Raw genomic sequence first — 20,541 nt, forward strand, 5'->3', positions numbered from 1 at the left:
AGTGAACCTCTCGAACCAAGCTATGGGTAATTGTTTTAACCCGTATAGAAGCTTGTTGAACTTGCAAACCTTGTTTCTACCTTCAACAGACTTTAAGCCAGGTGACAATTTCATATAGACTTCTTCCTCTAGCTTGCCATTAAGAAATGTGTTTTTACATCAAGTTAGTGTAATTGCCAATCGTAATTTACAACCAAACTTAGGAGTACTCGAATAGTGTTAAGCTTTGCCACATGTGCAAAAGTTTCTGTGAAACCTATACCATATGTTTGCGTAAAGCCCCTGGCCACTAGTCTAGCTTTGTATCGTTGGATACTACCATTGGAGTTATACTTTACAACAAAGATCCATTTACAACCAACAACCTTTATCCTTGAAGAATGTCTGTAACGGTCCAAGTATCATTTTTCTCTAGTGCACAAATTTCCTCTTTAACAACCCTTCTCCATTTTGGATCCTTTAGAGCTTCAGCTATGCTTGTGGGAACCTATTCTTTATCCAAGGTTGTTGTAAATGCTTGAAAGGAAGGCATCAATGAATTCTAACCAACAAATTTTCCAATAGAATGCTTGGTACAATGTCTAACCCCTTTTCTAATAGCAATAGGGAAGTCATCTAGAGTAGGAGAAGTGGACTTACTGATTTTTTCTTCCATTTCGGTAGCTAGACCCAAATCCAATTCTCGGCAAGAATCAAATCGCAAAACAACCTCATGGATATGTTTTCTTTTCCTTGTGTAGACATGAAGCTGTTTGGGTGGTGGTGTTTTTGGAAGAATTTCAATGGGAATAGATGTATTTTCAGGAAAGGTGTTTAAAGTAGGTGTGGGTGAATTAGTGATATGTATTACATGAGAATCAATGGGAGTAGTTTCTCTTTTATTCTTGTATAAAAATATATAAAATATTTATCCGAATTTTAACCGAATATAACATTTGTTTTGGTAGTTTTGTGCTTTCAAGTTTAATATTTGGTCTAGATTTGAATCTTACCACACTTTCCTTTTTTCTAGTATTAATTTAAGTAAGAAAACCTCTTAAAGGTAGGGTGTTTACAAGAAAATTAAACTCACAAGAAAACAAATAAAAGATTTGCAACGAGCTCAAAACACAAATATTTACAAGAGAAGAAAATAGAAATAACAAGCTCTTCTCTTGTGTTTGATTTGGATAAGTGTTCTAACCCTTCTTCAAGTTGCCTAAACTTGTTTTTATATATTGGAATGAGTTTGTGGTCGTTTCTGGCTGTTAGAGATTATTTTTCTGCAAAATAAAACTGCACATGACATGGAATATCGACACTCCTTTAATGAGTATTGATACTAGCTTTTTAATTTTTAAATATAATATAATATAATATAATATAATATAATATAATATAATATAATATAATATAATATAATATAATATAATATAATATAATATAATATAATATAATATAATATAATATAGTATAGTATAGTATAGTATAGTATAGTATAGTATAGTATAGTATAGTATAGTATAGTATAGTATAGTATAGTATAGTATAGTATAGTATAGTATAGTATAGTATAGTATAGTATAGTATAGTATAGTATAGTATAGTATAGTATAGTATAGTATAGTATAGTATAGTATAGTATAGTATAGTATAGTATAGTATAGTATAATATAATATAATATAATATAATATAATATAATATAATATAATATAATATAATATAATATAATATAATATAATATATTGTGTAGTTCACAACACATATGATGGCCTGAGCTAAGTGATAAGGGTGTATATTTCATCACCACAACACATAATTTTTCTTTGTAATTTGTTTTCCATCCAACCAGATGGTGTCACGTGTCACTAACTGGTTGGATAGAAAAATAATTAAATTATAAAAATAACCTTTAATTATATTATGACATGTGTCACTATCTGATTGAATGATTAAATTTAATAAATTAAATTAAAATAATGACTAAATTGATAGGATATATAAGTATTAAAGATTAAATATATAATTATACCAATTTTTTGAACTACTATGTCAACTCCTATGTTAAATTTTAATGGTTAGTGGTTTGATTGAATGCATTTAAATAGTTAAGTGATATGATTGACAAAAAATAAAAAATGGTGGTCAAAATGAAAAGGGCTATAGTTAGGTGATTACTAGTATAATTTACCCATTTTTTAATTATGTTCTTAAAACCTTTTTTGCTAATTTTAATCATAATATTTTTTTAGTGTGTTTCCTTAGACATTTGTTAATTTTATCGAACTATGATATATTTTAAATATGTCAAAAAAACATATATCATATTATTTTTTTAAAAAATAAGTATCATATTAATATTTTACAAAATAAATATGCCAAACCTGATATTATCCCTTCTTTTAATTAAGAAATCCCTCAAACTGAAGGGCGTCACTGTTATTCTATAGAATCCAAAGGGCGAGAAAAGGGGGGTGGGGGGGGGGAAGTCGGATTTTTAGCCAATAAGAAAGAAACTCGCTTGATAGCTCTTCTCCGATTGGATTCTCCATCAAAGCAAAACCAAGCGGAGGCAGTTCTGGTTCGAATCAGGTAAACTTACACTTAATTTTCAAGATTCTCTAGCAGCTTTGATTTGAATTGATCTTTTTAAATATAGTTTTGTGTATTTTTTTTCAGGGAAAAAAAGGAGGAAAATGGATGGATTAGGTGGAAGAGGAGGAAGTGGAGCCGATAATGTATTATCGAATTACAAGCTTGGAAAAACGCTTGGAATTGGCTCCTTTGGAAAGGTTAAAATTGCTGAACATTGTTCCACTGGTTATAAGGTTGCTATTAAGATTCTCAATCGTAGAAAGATTAAGAATATGGAGATGGAGGAAAAAGGTAAATTCTTTTTTAGAGATTGGATTTTAGGTTTTGTTTAGTTGTTGAAGTAAGAAACAAGCTTGAGAATTAATAATATCGTAATTCGTTAGATTAACAAAAAAATGCGACATTAATATGCTTTGTTTGGTAGAAAAAATTTGGAGGGGAGAAAATTGAAAGAAAATACATACATATATATATATATATATATATATATATATATATATATGTATATAATATTAAAGAATAAATAATTTTATTCCAAACATAGATTGGTATGGTGGATTTTAAAAAACAAATAAAGCTAAACATTTTAAAAATACGTAATATTGTAAAATGTAAATTGCACACTTAACCTTCACATTTCTCTGATGTTTCCAATTTGTAATACTATTATAAATGCATTAGGATGGAAAATGTCAATCTTTTCTTGTTTTTCCCTCTCATTTCTCCTTCCTACCAAGCACACTCAAAAATTTATTTTCTTTTCACTTCCCGCTTTTTTGCTCGATCTAGTACACCTTGAGTCTAGTACTGATTATAAGCTAGAGTTCTAATCATTTTTTTGAATGATTATTTTAGAAGTTTGTTATTTTGAAGGATTGCATTTCTTAGGTTGAGTTTGATTATTACTTTTTCTGCATGCTATCTTGCTTTCAGAACTAATATTTATAGTTATTAATTCAAACCTTATAAACTGTCTGGATTCTTTATGGCTGTTAAAATGGAAACAATTCGTTGAGTGAAACAAAAAGAGTGCCTTTAGTAGATTTCTCACACCACGACCCATGTTTTGAGTGCATGAGTCATGGTTGCATGGGTTCATGCATGTGGTTGTCAAATTATATAGAATTATTGAATGAGGGAGGCTTAATCTTTGGTGCAGTCAGAAGGGAGATTAAAATTTTGAGATTGTTTATGCATCCTCACATCATACGGCTCTATGAGGTCATAGAGACAACAACAGATATCTTTGTTGTTATGGAATATGTGAAGTCCGGAGAACTCTTTGATTATATCGTTGAGAAAGGAAGATTGCAGGAAGATGAGGCTCGCAACTTTTTTCAGCAGGTCTGGAAATTCTCTTTTATTACGATTAGTTACCAAAATTATTTTTCTTCTTAGAAATTATGTATGAAATCTTTAAGCAGATAATTTCTGGGGTGGAGTACTTCCATAGAAATACGGTGTTTCATCAAGACCTGAAGCCTGAAAATTTGCTTCTGGATTCTAAATGCAATGTGAAAATTGCTGATTTTGGCTTGAGCAACATAATGAGAGATGGTCATTTTCTGAAGACAAGTTGTGGTAGCCCAAACTATGCTGTGCACCTGAGGTAGGAGTCTGTGAATTTAAAAATAATGGTGGATTTCTTACATGTATTGTAATATTGTTCTGGTTCTCTTTTATTTAGTTGAAATTTGTATCATGTCATGATGGCGTTCCCTAATGTATATGGGTCTCCAACTCTCCATTGTTATAGGTTATTTATGGGAAACTGTATGCGGGACCTGAAGTGGATGTATGGAGCTGTGGTGTTATATTATATGCCCTTCTTTGTGGCACCCTACCTTTTGATGATGAAAACATTCCCAACCTCTTTAAGAAAATAAAGGTGAGTGGCATCATATGTTAGTCCAAGATTTCTCGTAGGTCTCTCAAAAATAAGTATTAGTAATTATATGCTTATGCTCATTTTATTTTCACTTTGTTCTTTTTCTATCCTGTTAATAATTTCTGAATCAGATTTTCGTTTTTAATCACGTTTATTACCTACTCAAATCCTTAAAGGACTAATACCTTGTAATTGGCTTTATTTTTCTGTCAGGGAGGCATATACACTCTTCCAAGCCATTTATCTCCCGGTGCTAGAGATTTGATTCCACGGATGCTTGTAGTAGATCCAATGAAAAGAATGACCATTCCTGAGATCCGCCTGCATCCATGGTTTCAAGCACATCTTCCAAGATATTTAGTTGTCCCCCCACCAGATACAATGCAACAAGCAAGAAAGGTTGTTGATTTTGTTTTCTCCTGAGTTCAAGTGTTCAGCTTCAGTTGTAAAGATGCTTATATAGTGCTATATTAAACACTGAAAGGCATTGGCGTGATATGATAACTTAAAAGTAACCATCAGGGTCAAAAAAGTATACCAAGACTCCAAGAGTGTACTTTCTTGTGAAATTCTGAACTCTTGTCGGCTACTGGATGTAGCTTTGGTACATTGAATACTGAATACCATAGATTTTTTTACGGGGAGAACCTTTTAAACACCTGCTTTTGATTTTGAAGCAAGGTACTTCGTAATTATTGAGTTTTCTTGCTTGTTATTGGACTCCTGGAAACTTTACTCCAATAAGCCATTTCCTTGCACAAGCCCTGCTTAAATGCTTTCTGGATCATAAAATGAGATTTAGCTGTGACTTGATCGTGCCTGAGAAGTTCTGAATACTGCTGTGTTAGATATTTTAATTTCAATATTATGCCATGTCTAGTTTTAGTTCCTGATTGAAACATAACTACAGATTGATGAGGAGATCCTTCAGGAAGTGATCAGAATGGGATTTGAAAGGAACCATTTGGTCGAATCTCTTCGCAATAGAATTCAGAATGAGGTTTCACTTTCTCCAACTCATTGTCTTGATGAAACTGTTTCCTACTGTTGAGTATCTTCCAGCGAACTGTAGCCTATTGCTTATTTTATTATCTTCCAGGGAACCGTTGCTTACTACTTACTATTGGACAATTGCTTCCGAGTCTCAAGCGGCTATCTTGGAGCTGAGTTTCAAGAAACTATGGTGTGTTTTATTTTAATTTTTCTACTTATTACTGACATTGCTTATCTGAGGCTGCCTTATGGTTATAAAATCCACCATTTAATTGACATCGTCTTTCTCCTTCCTTTACTCTCTTATCGAGTTTGAACTCTGATTCCTTTTTAATCTGTATTTTAGGAATTTGGCTTCAACCGCTTACATCCTAGTGAACCTACTTCTCCAGGTGGCGGACACCGCCTTCCAGGATATGCTGATTATCAAGCAAAGGGTTTAAGAGGCCTCGAGAGGAAATGGGCTCTTGGACTTCAGGTTGAGTTTCTGAGTCTCTAGCAGTTTTCATACACTGGTGACTTCGTATGATATTCATTGTAGGCGTACGGGTGACTGGGCTTCGATCATAGGCATTTTAATGTCTGCTTTTATTTCTGATAGTAACTTACTACGGTGAAAAATGAACTATAAGCAGCAGGATAAGTATGGTTGATACTTACTAATTAAGAAGTGCAGACAATTAAGATTAGATTTAGTATGCATCACATGTGGAGGACAACTAGTAGGACTTAACTTCTTTTATGTCCCTGAGTTCGACTTCTGTTTTTGTATTTACAGTCTCGGGCCCATCCTCGTGAAATCATGACAGAAGTTCTCAAAGCTTTGCAAGCACTCAATGTCTGTTGGAAGAAGATAGGGCATTACAACATGAAGTGCAGGTGGCTTCCTAGCATTCCTGATCTAAATGATGGAATGCTTAGCAGTCCCGTGCACAACAATCACTATTTTGGCGACGAATCAACTATTACAGAAAATGGTGTTACTAAGTTGTCGAATGTTGTCAAATTCGAAGTGCAGGTGTTAACTGTTTATCGTTAGAGAACACGGGAGTTTTACTGAGCTGTGTAGTTGTAGAATATTTATGGGTATAGTGCACAAATAGTCGCCCGATTATAGGGGCTGCGTTGTTGAGTTCCCTGACTATTAAATGTTATAATATGATCCTCCTATTAGAGGGTATTGTTTTGTTGAGTCTCCCGATTATTAAAAGTTACAATATGGCTAATTGACTATTCATATGTTTCAAACTCGTCTTTTTTTGTTAAAAATTGATGATCGTCTGAGCTGGACGTTAATCTGCTGATTGATATATGATAAAAATATATTTTAATGATGTCTATTGGCACCGCCGTTGCTTTCAAGTACCGAGTTCGATGACATAATCTAAATAGAAACTCGATCCATAGAATACAATTTAAACAACTTTGGGATAAGATTTTATCATATTCCAATGAATAAGTTAACGTCCAGCTCAGATGACTGTCAGTTTTTTAACGAAAAATGATGAATTTGAAATACATGAATAGTTGGGTGACTATATTGTAACTTTTAATAGTCAATGACTCAACAAAGCAACACTTTGTAGTTAGATAATCATTTTGTAACTTTCAATAATTAGAGGATTCAATAAAACATCGTCCTATAGTCGGAGATCATTTATGTACTTTATCCAATATTAAATGACCTCAATAAAAAAGCTAATACTTTTTTTTTTCTCTGCAATGGATATCAACAGCTTTATAAAACTCGGGAGGAGAAGTACCTGCTGGATCATCGAAGGGTCCAGGGGCCACAGTTCCTCTTCTTGGATCTTTGTGCCGCATTCCTCGCACAGTTGCAGGTCCTCTAAAACTAGTATGCTATATTTTCAAGGACCCTTCTCCATGAATCTCCTATGATGCATGTGAATAACAACATTCTATGTATATAACATTTCTTTTGGGGGTTTTATGACCCTCTATTTTATATTGGTAGCTGTGGAGCCGGTCCTCAAACACTAGGGTTGGCCAAGGCAATATTACCTAGTCCTTGAACCTAAAGGGGATTTTTATGCATTATCGTGATAGAATTTACCTTGATCTTCTGGTTTGTTTCTATTTTGGGTAAACTATGTGTTTATTACTTAAATTGTTATTTTTATTCCATTTGGTACCCAAATTTTATTTTATTTTTAAAAACATACCTAAAGTTTAATATAGGTTTCATTTTTGCACCTCATCATTAAAAACTTAACGGTGATATTGACGTGTCACCATAAAGTAATGACACGTCATTATAGAAAAAAAATATATATCACATCAACACATATGTTAATATTTTAACGGAGAATACCAAATAAAAACCTAAATTAAACGTTAGGTATGGTTTTGAAAAAAAAACAAAGTATGAGTACAAAAATAGAACAAAAGAAATAGTTTAGGTATTAAAGGTGTAGTTTAATCTTTTTCATTTTTGATGATCCTTTTTTGGTTCCCTCCCATTCTCACTCCCACTCCCACTCCCACTCCCACTCCCACTCCACTGCTTATGCAAGTAGTATTAGTGTATGTACTTGGGACTGTTGCTTCTTGGCCTAGGGTTTTTTTTTTTTTTGACTGAATGGGTATGAAGAATTTAGCCGTGAAGTTGTCAGGTTTTAGTTTGTGTCATATAAATGATCGCTTCAGCTATTGCGTAGGGTTTGATTTTTTACCAATTGGGATTCAGATAATGTTTTGTTTTTGGAGATCAGGTTTACTATCTGCAAGAATTTGGAATTCTGCCATCTGAATCAGTTCCAATGATGTCAGATATCCGAATCCTCTTTATTTTATAACAAAAAGACCAAGTTGGGTATTTTATTTCGAAATTTGGATATATAGTCGGGGTTGTGATCTACTCACACCGATATGCACGATATAGAATAATGTAAAATTTACAAATGATTTTGGTAAAATGATATTCTTAGTCATTTAGTTTTTAAATTTAATTAAAAATACACATATTGATAGACTATCGTTAAAGGGTAATGTGATATTCTAAATTAATAAAAAAATCTTATTTGATCCTTAAATTGTTGTTTTAATATATTTTAAATAATAATTTAAGAAAAAAATCAATTTTAAAAAATATATAAAAGTAAACAAGTTGACATTATTATGCTTACTTTCAATTAGAACTTGGGATCAAATTTCACAACAACCATCCTTTTGTTTATTCTCCGTTTCTCTCTTTAACTTGGCATCAAAAATAGACATTTCATGTCTGCATTTTAGTTTATGCGGATCTATTTAATTAGTATAAAGTGTTCATCATTTGTCGACTAACATTTTTCATTTAATCAAAGATATTTTCTCTCAAAATGAAATGTTATGGGTCAAAGTATTTTTAAAAAATAAAACCAAAGTGATCATTTTGTTAAATGTTAGGAGTAATTTTGTCATTATGTCAAAAAAATTAAAAAGAAAAGGAGAATCGAATAAACGAGTTTGTTTGTGCACATAAACAAAGCGTTTATTTATTAAATAAGCATACAATATTTTTACTCATTTATTCACCTAATAAACAAACGTTATGCATACAACTCAAGAATAATTCATTGAAAGCTTTGTTCATTTATACTCTAAGAATAATGAATACAAGTTACAAACCAAAAATTATTAGAATGGATCAAAGAAACGAGAGTAACCGTGTGTTTTTTAAATTTTTATATAATTTAAATATAATTATAAAAAAAAAGTTGGTACGGACACGAAATCAGGTCCTTGGAAAGAGTAGATTAGTTGGTTAACAAAGCAACAATGGGTGGAAGATCAAGTGAGCTCCAAAGAGATTCGCCATCGTAATTCCCACTGGAAGAATCGAATGAGCTTTGGTGGCTTTCCTCTTGTTTTCCCCTAATCGTTTCAGAATGATCTTCTCTCATCCTCTTCTCTTTGCATGCATTGGAAAGCTTTGTTAATTGGTCTGATCTTGGTTCCCCGGCCATGCCACCTTCTGATCCCACCTTTCTTTTCAACAGCTCCGGGATCCCATTGAAGGCGTAAAGTGAAGCCGAGAATTTCCTCTCGTACCATATCATCGACTCCTCATCCGTCATTGTTGCTACTTGAAGCTCTTCCGCAATCTGGAAAGGAGAAAAGTGGCAAGACGACTCCAACCCAATCTCATTCAGGAACCTGAAATCCAATGCTTCCGCTTCTCTCATGGAACAATGTTCATCACCGGAACTCAAACACGATTCCCCAACACTCGTTGCACTGAGATTAACGTCACTCGACGTCGGGAAATCCTCGAGAAGATCGTCCAGGAAACCATGAGTTTCCTCGACCTGCTGCAACAATGGCTGCTGCTGCTGCTGGCTGATAGTAACAGGAGCTGAAAGTGGCAACGGAAAACACGAATTATTGTTAGCTTTGATCCTCTGAAGAAGGTGATTACTGATCTTGGAAGAAAGCGCCGGTGTCGATTTGATTGACGTCGAAGAACAAGGCCAAAAATTCGTCCTCGTATTCGCACCGCGAAGCAGGCAAGCGGCTTCGTCATAGGCCCTCGCCGCTTCCTCCGCCGTGTCGAAAGTGCCTAACCAAACCCTTATCTTCTGTATCGTGTCTTTGATCTCCGCCACCCATCGACCCGACGGCCTTTGCCTCACGCCCACGAATCGCTTCCTGGTTCTCCTAACGCCTCCGAGTCCGGCGGCTTGTTTCACCATCTCATCCCAACCCATTGTTTCTTCTTCTTCCGCCGTTTGCACACCCTTTCTTTTCCTACCCATTTGGTTGATCAACTTAAGCTTTCCTTTTGTTTCGACTATGGATGGAGAATCTGGTGCTTTATAAACTGTATTTATATGGAAACGAAGAGAAGATACTGTCAAATGAAAGAGCAGCTTTGACAAGGTCATATTCGTACATATACGCATAATAATATGCTTTGACAAGGTCAAATTGTCTCTTTGCTTCCATTTGGTATGTTCTAAGCAAGCATTGTTATATATATATAATTACCATAATCGATTAATTAATAATATCTAATAATTTTAATGATTAACATGAACCAAGTTCGTGGTAAAGGAGTTGTTGTTATTTCTTGAGGATATAGGTTCGAGCACCATAGGGGGTGAGCGTTCAATGTCATAAGTTTAAGAGTTATCTTTGAATATATATATTATTGTATTTATTCCAAACTAATAAAAAAATTAATGATTAAAAAATAAATTATTCTTTTTAAAAGTCTTAAATTTAAATAATTGCGTTTATAGGATGCGTGCATTATCAATGACTAAAATGATTATGAAAAAATATTACCTTATAATCTCATTATAATTTATGTCAATAAAAATTATATAATAAAGCTTTTATTTTAATTTTTTATTCATAATATTATAAATTAAACTATTACTTTATTAAAGAGTATAATTTCTTAATCAAACGAGTTGGTTCAAGTAGTAAATAGTTTGATATCGCTTAAGCAGGTCTCAAGTTTGAGTCCTTGTATATGCAGAAAATCTCCGCTGGAAGATTTACCCACCAAAGCCAGGTGTACAACTCGGGTCGGTCCAAATTAGTCAAGGCAAAGCCTTGAAAACTGAAAAGGCAAAAAAAAAGGAGTATAATATCTTCTCTCATTAAATTAATTATTAACTATTTGATATCCGTCTTAAAAATTTCGTGATCAATACAAAAAATATATATATATATATATTAAAATTTTTAAATTAAATTATTAATAGTGTTAATATTTTAAAAGTTATTTGTTTTTTTAAATAGCAATAATGAACATAATACTTGAGATTTTCAATATCTAACTCATTAAATAGAAAATAACCTCAGTGACCGAAAATTCCTTATAATATACGATTTTGACCAACTTTTTTTCGATTTGCCAAAATGACCAACAAAATCGCAATGCGATCTCTAAATCGCAACGCGATCTCCAGTATCGCAAATCACTTTCCAGATTCGTAACGCGATTTTGACTATCGCGTTGCGATTTTAGAAAATCGCAATGCGAATATGTAAATCGCAACGCGATCTGACTATCAACTCGATTCTGACTATCGCAACGCGATTCTAACTGTCGCAACGCTGAATTTCAAATTCGCAACAGGTTTTAGTTTCACAACACAAATGTTTTGGGTATATAACTACGCAGCAGCAACAACTCATAACCTAAATCCCTAAATCGCAACTCATTCCATCTCCATCTATCACTCTCTCTGGCGACATCCGTTCTTATATCCAACGACATCCTTCCCTATCCGGCAACAGGTTTTAGTTTCGCAGCTTGTTTGTTTAGTAAATTAATTTACAATAATGAAATCATCTAATGTTGATCATTTTTGGATAGATTTGTGTTTTAGAGGATCATGGGAGAATGTTCATGGTGTTTTACAATATATGCCTTTACCCATGAATCTTCAACTAAAACTGTCATTTAAAAAGTTAACTTATGAAACTCTAATGTTACGTGTTGCAAATAAATTGAATTTAGAGCCCTTAAGTGGATTTAGGCTATCTTATCAGAGAAAAGGTAAAGTTTATTTGTTAACCGACAATGAAGATGTTGAACGATTCATTGCTTACATTAGTGTTTCGGAAGATGATGTTACATTGTATGTTGTTGAACCTAGAAGTAGTGAAGTTGGGTCAGTAGCGGGTAGTAATCAACTAAGTTTTTCAACCCCAGTTTATGGTGCTCAAAATTTAATGGTTCCACCACAATTTCATCACCAAGCAAATTTTATTTCACCACATTTCCAATACCAAACACAATCTCAAAACCCACAACCTTTCCCTAATCCAAATCCCAATCAACTGTCAGTACCAAATTCCGATTTTTGTATTAACCAGTTAGACGATGATGAGCCAACAGAAAAAATTGTGAGTACTAGTCGGTATTCGAAATTTGATCTTGGTCAATACCCGGACTTTGATCTTGGTCAATACTCGAATTTTGATGATGTTTCAGAAGAAGAAACAGACCCTGAGTGTAATGATTTTGATATTGGTCAATACCCAAATTTTGATGATGAAACAGCCGCTGCCAAGGAAGATGTTGTTGATGATAATGAGGAGGAAGTTATGACTGTGAATGAACATGTTGAACAATCATTCTTTAATTCATATAACCCTAAAGAAGAAAAAGAAGAAGAAGAAATCCCCGAAGAAAAGTCCCCGAAGAAAATACCACGGGAGTATAACTGGAATATGCCAGAATTACTTCAGATACCGGAAGAAGAGTTGGTAAAAATAGCAGTTGATTGTTACACAAAAATTATTCGTATCAAGAAAGATGATTGTTTTGATACAAAGGAAGACTTGAAGATAGATTTGTATACAAAATGTGTGGAAGATGGCTATCAACTAAAAGTTAACAAATCAAGCAAATATCGTTTCGAAACAAGGTGTATGATTGACAAAAACTGTACGTTGCGTATGATTGCAAAGAGGATAAAAGATTGCGAAATGTTTCAAGTTAGGACTTTTATTGATAAACATACATGTTCAAGAACCCAAGTTTTTCCTCACCATTGACAGGCAAACAAAAAGGTGTTGAGTGGTTTTCTGGCTGAGTTAATGTTTTTGAATGGCAGGGTATATCGGGGACATGAAATTATGACTGACATGAATGCTCGGTTCAAGATTAGTATCTCATATTCTCAAGCTTGGAGAGCCAAATGTTATGCCTTGGAATTGTTGAGGGGGTCGCCAGAAGCATCGTTTTCTCAACTGCCGGCTTATTGTCACAATTTAAAGCTGAAAAATCATGGGTCGGTAACTCATATCAAAACATATAAAGATGGACACTTTGAGTTGCTGTTTATCGCCATTGGTGCTACGGTTAGTAAATCAATATAATTTTGTTGACTCATTTTTGTTAGTTAGATGCATTTCACATTTAAATAATTATATTTCTTGTGTATATGATTTTGTAGATTCGTTCGTTTATTACTTGCATGCGCCCAATTATTATAGTTGACGGAGCACATTTAAAAGGTTGATACCTTGAAGTAAACTTATTTGCAGTATCCATGGATGCTAACAATGGGATACTGCCAATAGCTTACGGGGTTGACAAATCTGAAACCTCTGATTCATGGATATGGTTTATAGGGCATCTTAGGGATTGCATAGGTCCTATTAGCAATCTGACAATCATATCCGATAGGGCAAACTCAATTGACAATGCTGTTAGAAGGTGCTTCCCATATGCTTTTCATGGACTTTGTGGTGTTCATTTGTATAGAAATCTAAAATCAAGGTCTGCTGGTATAAAAAATCACAAATGGACATACTGGAAGGCTGTAAAAGCTTATCGGGAAGTGGATTTTAATAAGCATATAAATTGTTTAAGACGTGTTTTGCCTCAGTGTGCTCAAACACTAGAAGATGTCGGGTTTGAAAGATGGTCAAGAGTACATCAACTTGGAGCAAGATATGGTTTCATGACGTCTAATAGTGCAGAATCAATCAACACTCTAAGTCGTCATTCCCAGAAATTACCCATTACTATGTTAATGGAGTTTTTTCGAGCCTCTATTTAACAGTGGTACTACAAGAAAAGAAACCATGCAGATATTATTTCTTTAAATTCGTAACTTATCATATATTTTACTAAGTATTATTTATTTAAATTTACAGGAACATTGGAACATCGTGTTACACCATGGACTGAAAAAAAGATAAAGAAACGTGTTGTGAAGTCAACGTCATGGAGAGTTGAACCATGTTCAAACACTTTGTTTGAAGTACTGGATAATAACTTAAATGGGCTTGTCGATCTAAATGCAAAGACGTGTAGTTGTATGAAATGGCAAACATCTGGTTATCCGTGTGGCCATGTTATAAAAGTTGCTCTTCATCTAAACCAAGATGATTCAAGCACATACGCTATGGATTGCTACACTACAGAAGTATATCGACAGACTTATGCCGAGATTATCTACCCTATTCCACATCCTTCTGAGTGGGACATACCAGATGACTTATAAACAGTTTTGCCACCAGCCATGGACAGAACGCTACCTGGCCGACCAAAAAGTCACGATCGTATACCGTCTAAGGGTGAAGAGAAGAAGAGATCGACATGTAGTCGGTGCAAGGAAAGTGGTCATACAAGTTTGACATGTGGATCACCAGTGCCATCTCAATCATCTTTTCCTCTACCAAAATATGGATCCTCATCAAAATCCAAAGCTCATATGGTGTCAAGAAAAAGGCAATCAAAATCGCAATCAAAATCAAAATCCCAATCATAACCGGCTTCACCTTTTCGGACTATTAACTTAGGTGATTTTTAAATGCAAACGTTGTATTATGTGTATTTTATGTGTAAACTTTTAACATTTTCAGTTAGGCATGTATTAGTAACTTGAGTTTGAACATTGCTATGATCTATTCAGTTGTTATCACTTATTACACATTCATTTGAATATCGCAACGCAAATTTGACTATTATGTGTATTTTATGTGTAAACTTTTAACATTTTCAGTTATGCATGTATTAGTAACTTGAGTTTGAACATTGCTATGATCTGTTCAGTTGTTATCACTTATTACACATTAATTTGAATATCGCAACGCGAATTTGACTATCGCAACGCGAATATTACTATCGCAACGCAAAAATCGCAACGCGAATTTGACTATCGCAACGCGAATTTGACTATCGCAACGCGACTTTGACTATCGCAACGTGAATTTGATTATCGCAACGGGAATTTGACTATCGCAACGAGAAAATCGCAAAGCGTATTAGACTATCGCAACGCGAATTGACTTTCGCGTTGCGATTTTGGCTTTCGCATTGCGATTTTGACTTTCGCATTGTGATTTTGAGTTTAGCGTTGCGAAAGTGTACATTCAATAGGTCTTTTGCCTTCAATATGATGTAGATTGAAATCAACAAATCAACTTTTACATTTCAATCAATTAAATAAGCACAAATAAGAATTATTTACACATCAATTAAACAAATAAACTTTTACAAATCAACTTTTACAAATCAATTAAACAAGCACAAATAAGAATTATTTACACATTAATATTAAACAAATCAACTTTTACAAATCAATTTTTACAAATCAATTAAACAAGCAAAAAATGCTAATAATTCTTATTTTCCTCATCAATTAAACAAATCAGACTTTTAAGAATCAATTAAACAATAAAAAAAAGTGTACTCCAGACAGTTGTTTATGCACCCATACATCAATTTCATGCAGCTCACTTCAGGATTAACCTGCAGAAACCAAACATTTGCTCAAACAACACTTTCTACACATCTAAAACCAACAAACGACAAATTATTATTGAATTCTAGGTACTTAACAACACTTGCATTTGACTTACAAATTATTTATGGACACTTTCATAACGCGGATGCAGGTAGGCAGCGTCTCGCATATATCGCTCTAGCCATAAAATGCAGAAACCACAAGCCTATTGCACCTTTATCTCTATCGGTGGGAGGTAGAAACTGTGTACTTCCTGTCGTCAAACGCTCCAAGCACATGCATACGAGAGGACCATAATCCCCTCTGGCTTCCTGCGTTTGTTGTGGCGCGGTCTCGTCTCTAATAACTGTAACATTAAACTTCTTTGGCTTCTTGTTTCCAGAATAAGTCCAATAATTAATCGCATCCAAGAATTTAGCCAAATGAGAGCTTCATCCCTTAATAATATCTCTCAAATCAGATAATGATATGTAATTTATCATGCTATCATATACTATTGTCTTCAGGGATGGGAGCTGAAGCTCGACGAGAAGCCAATGAGTACGTTCCAAAACAGAGATAAACACCTGCAATCATAAGTAATAATTCAAATTGCTCACTTATTTATGAACAACTTTAAAATATTAAAAAAAAAATAAATACTAACCTTATCGACCTCCTACCATGCAGGATAAAGTTTAGCTTGTCAATTAGCCAACACATATGATTCCTGTCGTTGATTCTTCAAGTGAACTACGTGAAAAGACGTCGGCATAATTGTATATCACGTATTTTTTTATTTTTCTTCAATTTCCTTACTATTAGAAGACGTGACACCCATGCATCAATATGCTGTTTTACAAAAAAGACATATATTAGTGAATTGCATAAATTAAAAAAAAATTAATCAAAATGAAATATAAGAAGAAATATAAGACTTACCCCCATCGAAATAGCCTTTGTCTTCAACCCCTAATAACACACCCCACCAAGACCGATCAATCAACAAATGCATATCATCGTTGAGTTTGTATATGTCAGCGTAACACCCTTGGCTCCGCTCATGTAGATAAAAATCAATTGCGGTCTTAGCCCAAAGGGTATTATCCAGAATTGTTTCCGGTAGTTGTCTCCTCTCCACTTCATCTGCCGGAATGGTACTGGCCGGTAACTCATACGAAAGCCAACAGTCATCCATCATGTCCGGCACGTGAGGGTGTTTCTCAATAATTCGACATATTACGCCGTATGAATCGGGCTCTTGAATGGTGGGAGGGACCTCTTCAACAATGACAGAGGCCTCTTGAACTGTGGGAGGGGACTCTTGAGGGATGATAGTGGCCTCTTGAATAATAGGAGAGGCCTCTTGAACGATGACAGGTGAGTCGGGCTTCTTCTTACGAAGTCTTCGCACTATTGGGGTGAACGGAGACGTAATGGTACGTGCACGTCGTCTGATACGTGAACCCCGTCGTGCAAGAAAAACCCGACGTAAAGCATCCTCCTTATCGGGCCGCTAAAAATAAATTAATACATAAATCAGTAAATAAACAGACATGATATTAAACAGTGAAAACAAAGACAAATATGTTTCAAACTTGCACGGTATTCACCCAAGTCATTATTCTATCATAGTTCACAAAATGCATCAGATAACATTCCGGAAGTAAGCACTTATAAACATTTAAAAGGACATCATATAGGTTTAGTGCATGTTCAAGGACAACATAAAGAGTAGTAGTTTATTCTTGAAACTTAAATTTACAACACTATGAAGTTAGTATTTGTCTTTGTCTTTTGGTTGAAGTAATGCAATCCATTCAAGTTTCAATTTGCAGAAGAAGAATAGTTTCTGAAACTTAAAATCGCAACACGAAACTTAAATCGCAACGCAAAAATGACTATTGCAATGCGGAAATGACTATCGCAATGCGAATTTGACTATCGCAACGGGATAATCGCAATGCAAAACCAAAATCGCAATGTGAAACTAAATTCGCGTTACGATAGTCATTTTCGCATTGCGATTTTCACTTTGCGATTTGTATTTCACATTGCGATTATCCCGTTGCGATAGTCAAATTCGCGTTGCGATAGTCATTTCCGCGTTTCGATAGTCATTTTCGCGTTGCGATTTTTAAGTTTCGTGTTGCGACTATTCTTCTTCTGCAAATTGAAACTTGAATGGATTGCATTCCTTCAACCAAAAGACAAAACAAAGAAAAATAATAACTTCACAGGGTTATTTTAGAATTGTTTAACATTATTGGCAGCAACCGAATGAATTTACTACGCAATCTAAGTGAAATGGTTAATCTAAGTGAAATTACGAGTAAATCAAGTTAAATATGAAAAATCTTAAACTTAACTCGTTGCGTAGAGTATGAACCTCATTCTGCAACGATGCTACGATCTCACGTAGAGCCGTTACCTCACCACGTAAAGTAGATACCTCGTCACGCCATGCACCATTGTCATCGCGTAAAGTACCGACCTCCTCACGCAAGGCATTGACCTCATCACGTAACTCCCCTATCTCATCCTGTGGAGGTGGAGAATAGGGAGATAAATGTCGTGGCATCTTTGCCGGCCGCCTATCATGAGGTGATGGTGGAGAAGAGGCTCGATGATGTGACGGAATAGGTGATGGCTCTCGTTGTAGAGGTATATAATGTGGTCGATCAGGTGATGGATCTGGGTGAGGTGATGGCTCTCGAAGTGGAGGTTGCTCATCATCCGTGCCATAAAAAAAACACTTACTCTAGCTTGCCACCAATCAGTGGCAAGCTCAGCCCCCGTGGGTGTCAGCCTCTGTAATGGAGTGTTGGCCTCCTAACAATATAAAAACTCAAACAAAGTTAAACGTGTACTAGTAATAACTTGTTTATATATGGTAGTATTTGTGTTATCTTACATCATTTATTATCGTATACCGTAGTAACTCTTCCCAAATCAACAGTTGCCGTTTCCTCTTCCAGGAAATAGCTCTAGAAATATCATTTGAAGTTTTTAATGCATATGTCTGCATGTCGGGAAAAGCCTCAAATATCCAAATCTACAAAAATAATATAATACACAAACATTAGTAATTGTTAAATAATTAATTATAATTTTGGAAACATTATATAGAATTCTTACTTTAAAGGCCCAAATAAAGCCTGACAAAGTGTATTTGGAACCATCGCCACGCAAACTTTTGCGGTCATCAAAGGCAGACGATAACTTATTCCAGGTAGCTTTCCATAGATATGAACCCCACGGAAATAGGTTCCATGCATTTAGGTCCTCTACCATAATATTAGGTCCTTAGGAATAGGTTGTCTGGCCTTTCTGCCTAAAAAGTCGGCATGCGAAAGTACTAAAAGGCATACTCGGACAACATTGACGTCATCCATCCAAGTAAAACCATCTTTATTATTCAATAATCTCGTCAAGTCGTCGACGTGTAAATTCGGCTTCTCCGTTGACAGCTCAGGAAAAAACCCGGGATAACCATGATGGGTGGGTAATATGACTAGTGTATCGACCTACATCATCGTATCCGAAGCGTAGACCAGTGATTAAGCAAAACTCCTCCCGCCCAAAACACGTATACGCCGGTGGAAAATAAAACCATATCTCTTCATTACCACGTTTTATACTATCGAGTAGATCGCAAGTCATGGTCTGAAGCCACAAATGGGTCAACATAGCATCTCCACCCGGATGTTGTACTTTCAGCCATGGCCCGAAGCAAGTATCCTCAAACAATTTTCTTTGTATAGGTGAAAGCTTCGAAGCAATTGTAGTGACTAGGCTTATTTTATTCCTTAAGGTCAATTGAGCCGAAAAAAAGTTCTACAAAAACAATAAACATACCAAGTTAGATTAAAAACTACACTGTGAAGATATACCAAAAACAATAATAAACATAAAGAGTAGTAGTAGTTTATTCTTCAAACTTAAATTTGCAACACTTTGAATTTCGTATTTGTCTTTGTTTTTTGGTTGAAGTAATGCAATTCATTCAAGTTTCAATTTGCAGAAGAATAATAGTTTCTGAAACTTAAAATTGCAACACAAAAATGAAAATCGCAACACGAAAATGATTATCGTAAATCGAATTTAACTATCGCAACGAGATAATCGCAATGCGAAATGAAAATCGCAACACGAAAATGACTATCGCAACGCGAATTAAACTATCGTTGCGATCCTCGGTTTCAAATAGTCATTGTCTAAAATTGAAACTTGAATGAATTGCATTACTTCAACCAAAAGACAAAACAAAGACAAATACTAACTTTATAAGGTTAAAGACTAAACAGTTTAGCAGTATTGGCAGCAATCGAATGAATTTAATAAGCAATCTAAGTGAAATGGTTAATCTATTATTGAAATTACCAGTAAACTTGTCATCAATTTCAATATGAAAAACCTAATAATAATGCAAAAATTTCAAAATAAAAATAATTAAAAAAACTAACCCTCGGTGGTTGATTTGGTTGATTTTCCATTTCTGATCGTGAATGATTGTGAGGGTGGCTCTGAGAGATGGAGATAGACGGATTTCGCCGGAGATAGGGATGGATTTTGTCAGAGATGGGGACGGATGTCGCCGTAGAGAGTGAGAATGGAGATGAGACTGAGTTGTGATTTAGGGTTTTAGGTTAAGAGTTACGATTACGGGATGTATTAATATTCGTGTTTGGAATTTAAAAATAAAATACGCGTTGCGATACTAATGGCGCTTTGAAAATCGCATTGCGATTTTGTATTATCGCGTTGCGATAGTCAGAATCGCGTTGCGATAGTCAGAATCGTGTTGCGATTTACATATTCGCATTGCGATTTTCTAAAATCGTAACGCGAATTTGGAAAATCGCAATGCGATAGTCAAAATCGCG

The 20,541-nt window shown here is 34.6% G+C and overlaps 2 protein-coding genes across 2 annotated transcripts; one reads left to right on the forward strand and one right to left on the reverse strand.

Annotated features, from left to right (window-relative positions):
• The first annotated feature begins 2,475 nt into the window (after nucleotides 1-2,475).
• LOC120166747 (SNF1-related protein kinase catalytic subunit alpha KIN10-like) lies at nucleotides 2,476-7,465 on the forward strand. The gene is made up of 11 exons (XM_039175959.1): nucleotides 2,476-2,572; nucleotides 2,647-2,866; nucleotides 3,735-3,919; nucleotides 4,000-4,173; nucleotides 4,332-4,463; nucleotides 4,677-4,862; nucleotides 5,374-5,463; nucleotides 5,563-5,646; nucleotides 5,803-5,934; nucleotides 6,235-6,474; nucleotides 7,193-7,465. Exons 2-11 carry the CDS (start codon nucleotides 2,677-2,679, stop codon nucleotides 7,304-7,306), a joined length of 1,527 nt encoding a protein of 508 aa, XP_039031890.1. The 5' UTR covers nucleotides 2,476-2,572; nucleotides 2,647-2,676; the 3' UTR covers nucleotides 7,307-7,465.
• A 1,749-nt stretch (nucleotides 7,466-9,214) lies between these two features.
• Nucleotides 9,215-10,213, reverse strand: LOC120166702 (ethylene-responsive transcription factor ERN1-like). Its single transcript, XM_039175932.1, has one exon. The coding sequence runs from the start codon at nucleotides 10,211-10,213 to the stop codon at nucleotides 9,215-9,217; it is 999 nt and encodes a 332-aa protein (XP_039031863.1).
• Nucleotides 10,214-20,541: the final 10,328 nt, after the last annotated feature.

This window comes from Hibiscus syriacus, unplaced genomic scaffold (assembly GCF_006381635.1).
Source record: "Hibiscus syriacus cultivar Baekdansim isolate YM2019G1 unplaced genomic scaffold, ASM638163v2 tig00111644_pilon, whole genome shotgun sequence".
Lineage (NCBI taxonomy): Eukaryota > Viridiplantae > Streptophyta > Magnoliopsida > Malvales > Malvaceae > Hibiscus > Hibiscus syriacus.

Coding starts and splice junctions, on each gene's coding strand:
- LOC120166702 (XM_039175932.1), bottom strand. CDS start 10,213: ATGGGTAGGAAAAGAAAGGGTGTGCAAACGGCGGAAGAAGAAGAAACA.
- LOC120166747 (XM_039175959.1), top strand. CDS start 2,677: ATGGATGGATTAGGTGGAAGAGGAGGAAGTGGAGCCGATAATGTATTA. Junction 4,464..4,676: donor ACCTCTTTAAGAAAATAAAG/GTGAGTGGCATC, acceptor TTTTTCTGTCAG/GGAGGCATATACACTCTTCC. Junction 5,935..6,234: donor AATGGGCTCTTGGACTTCAG/GTTGAGTTTCTG, acceptor TTGTATTTACAG/TCTCGGGCCCATCCTCGTGA.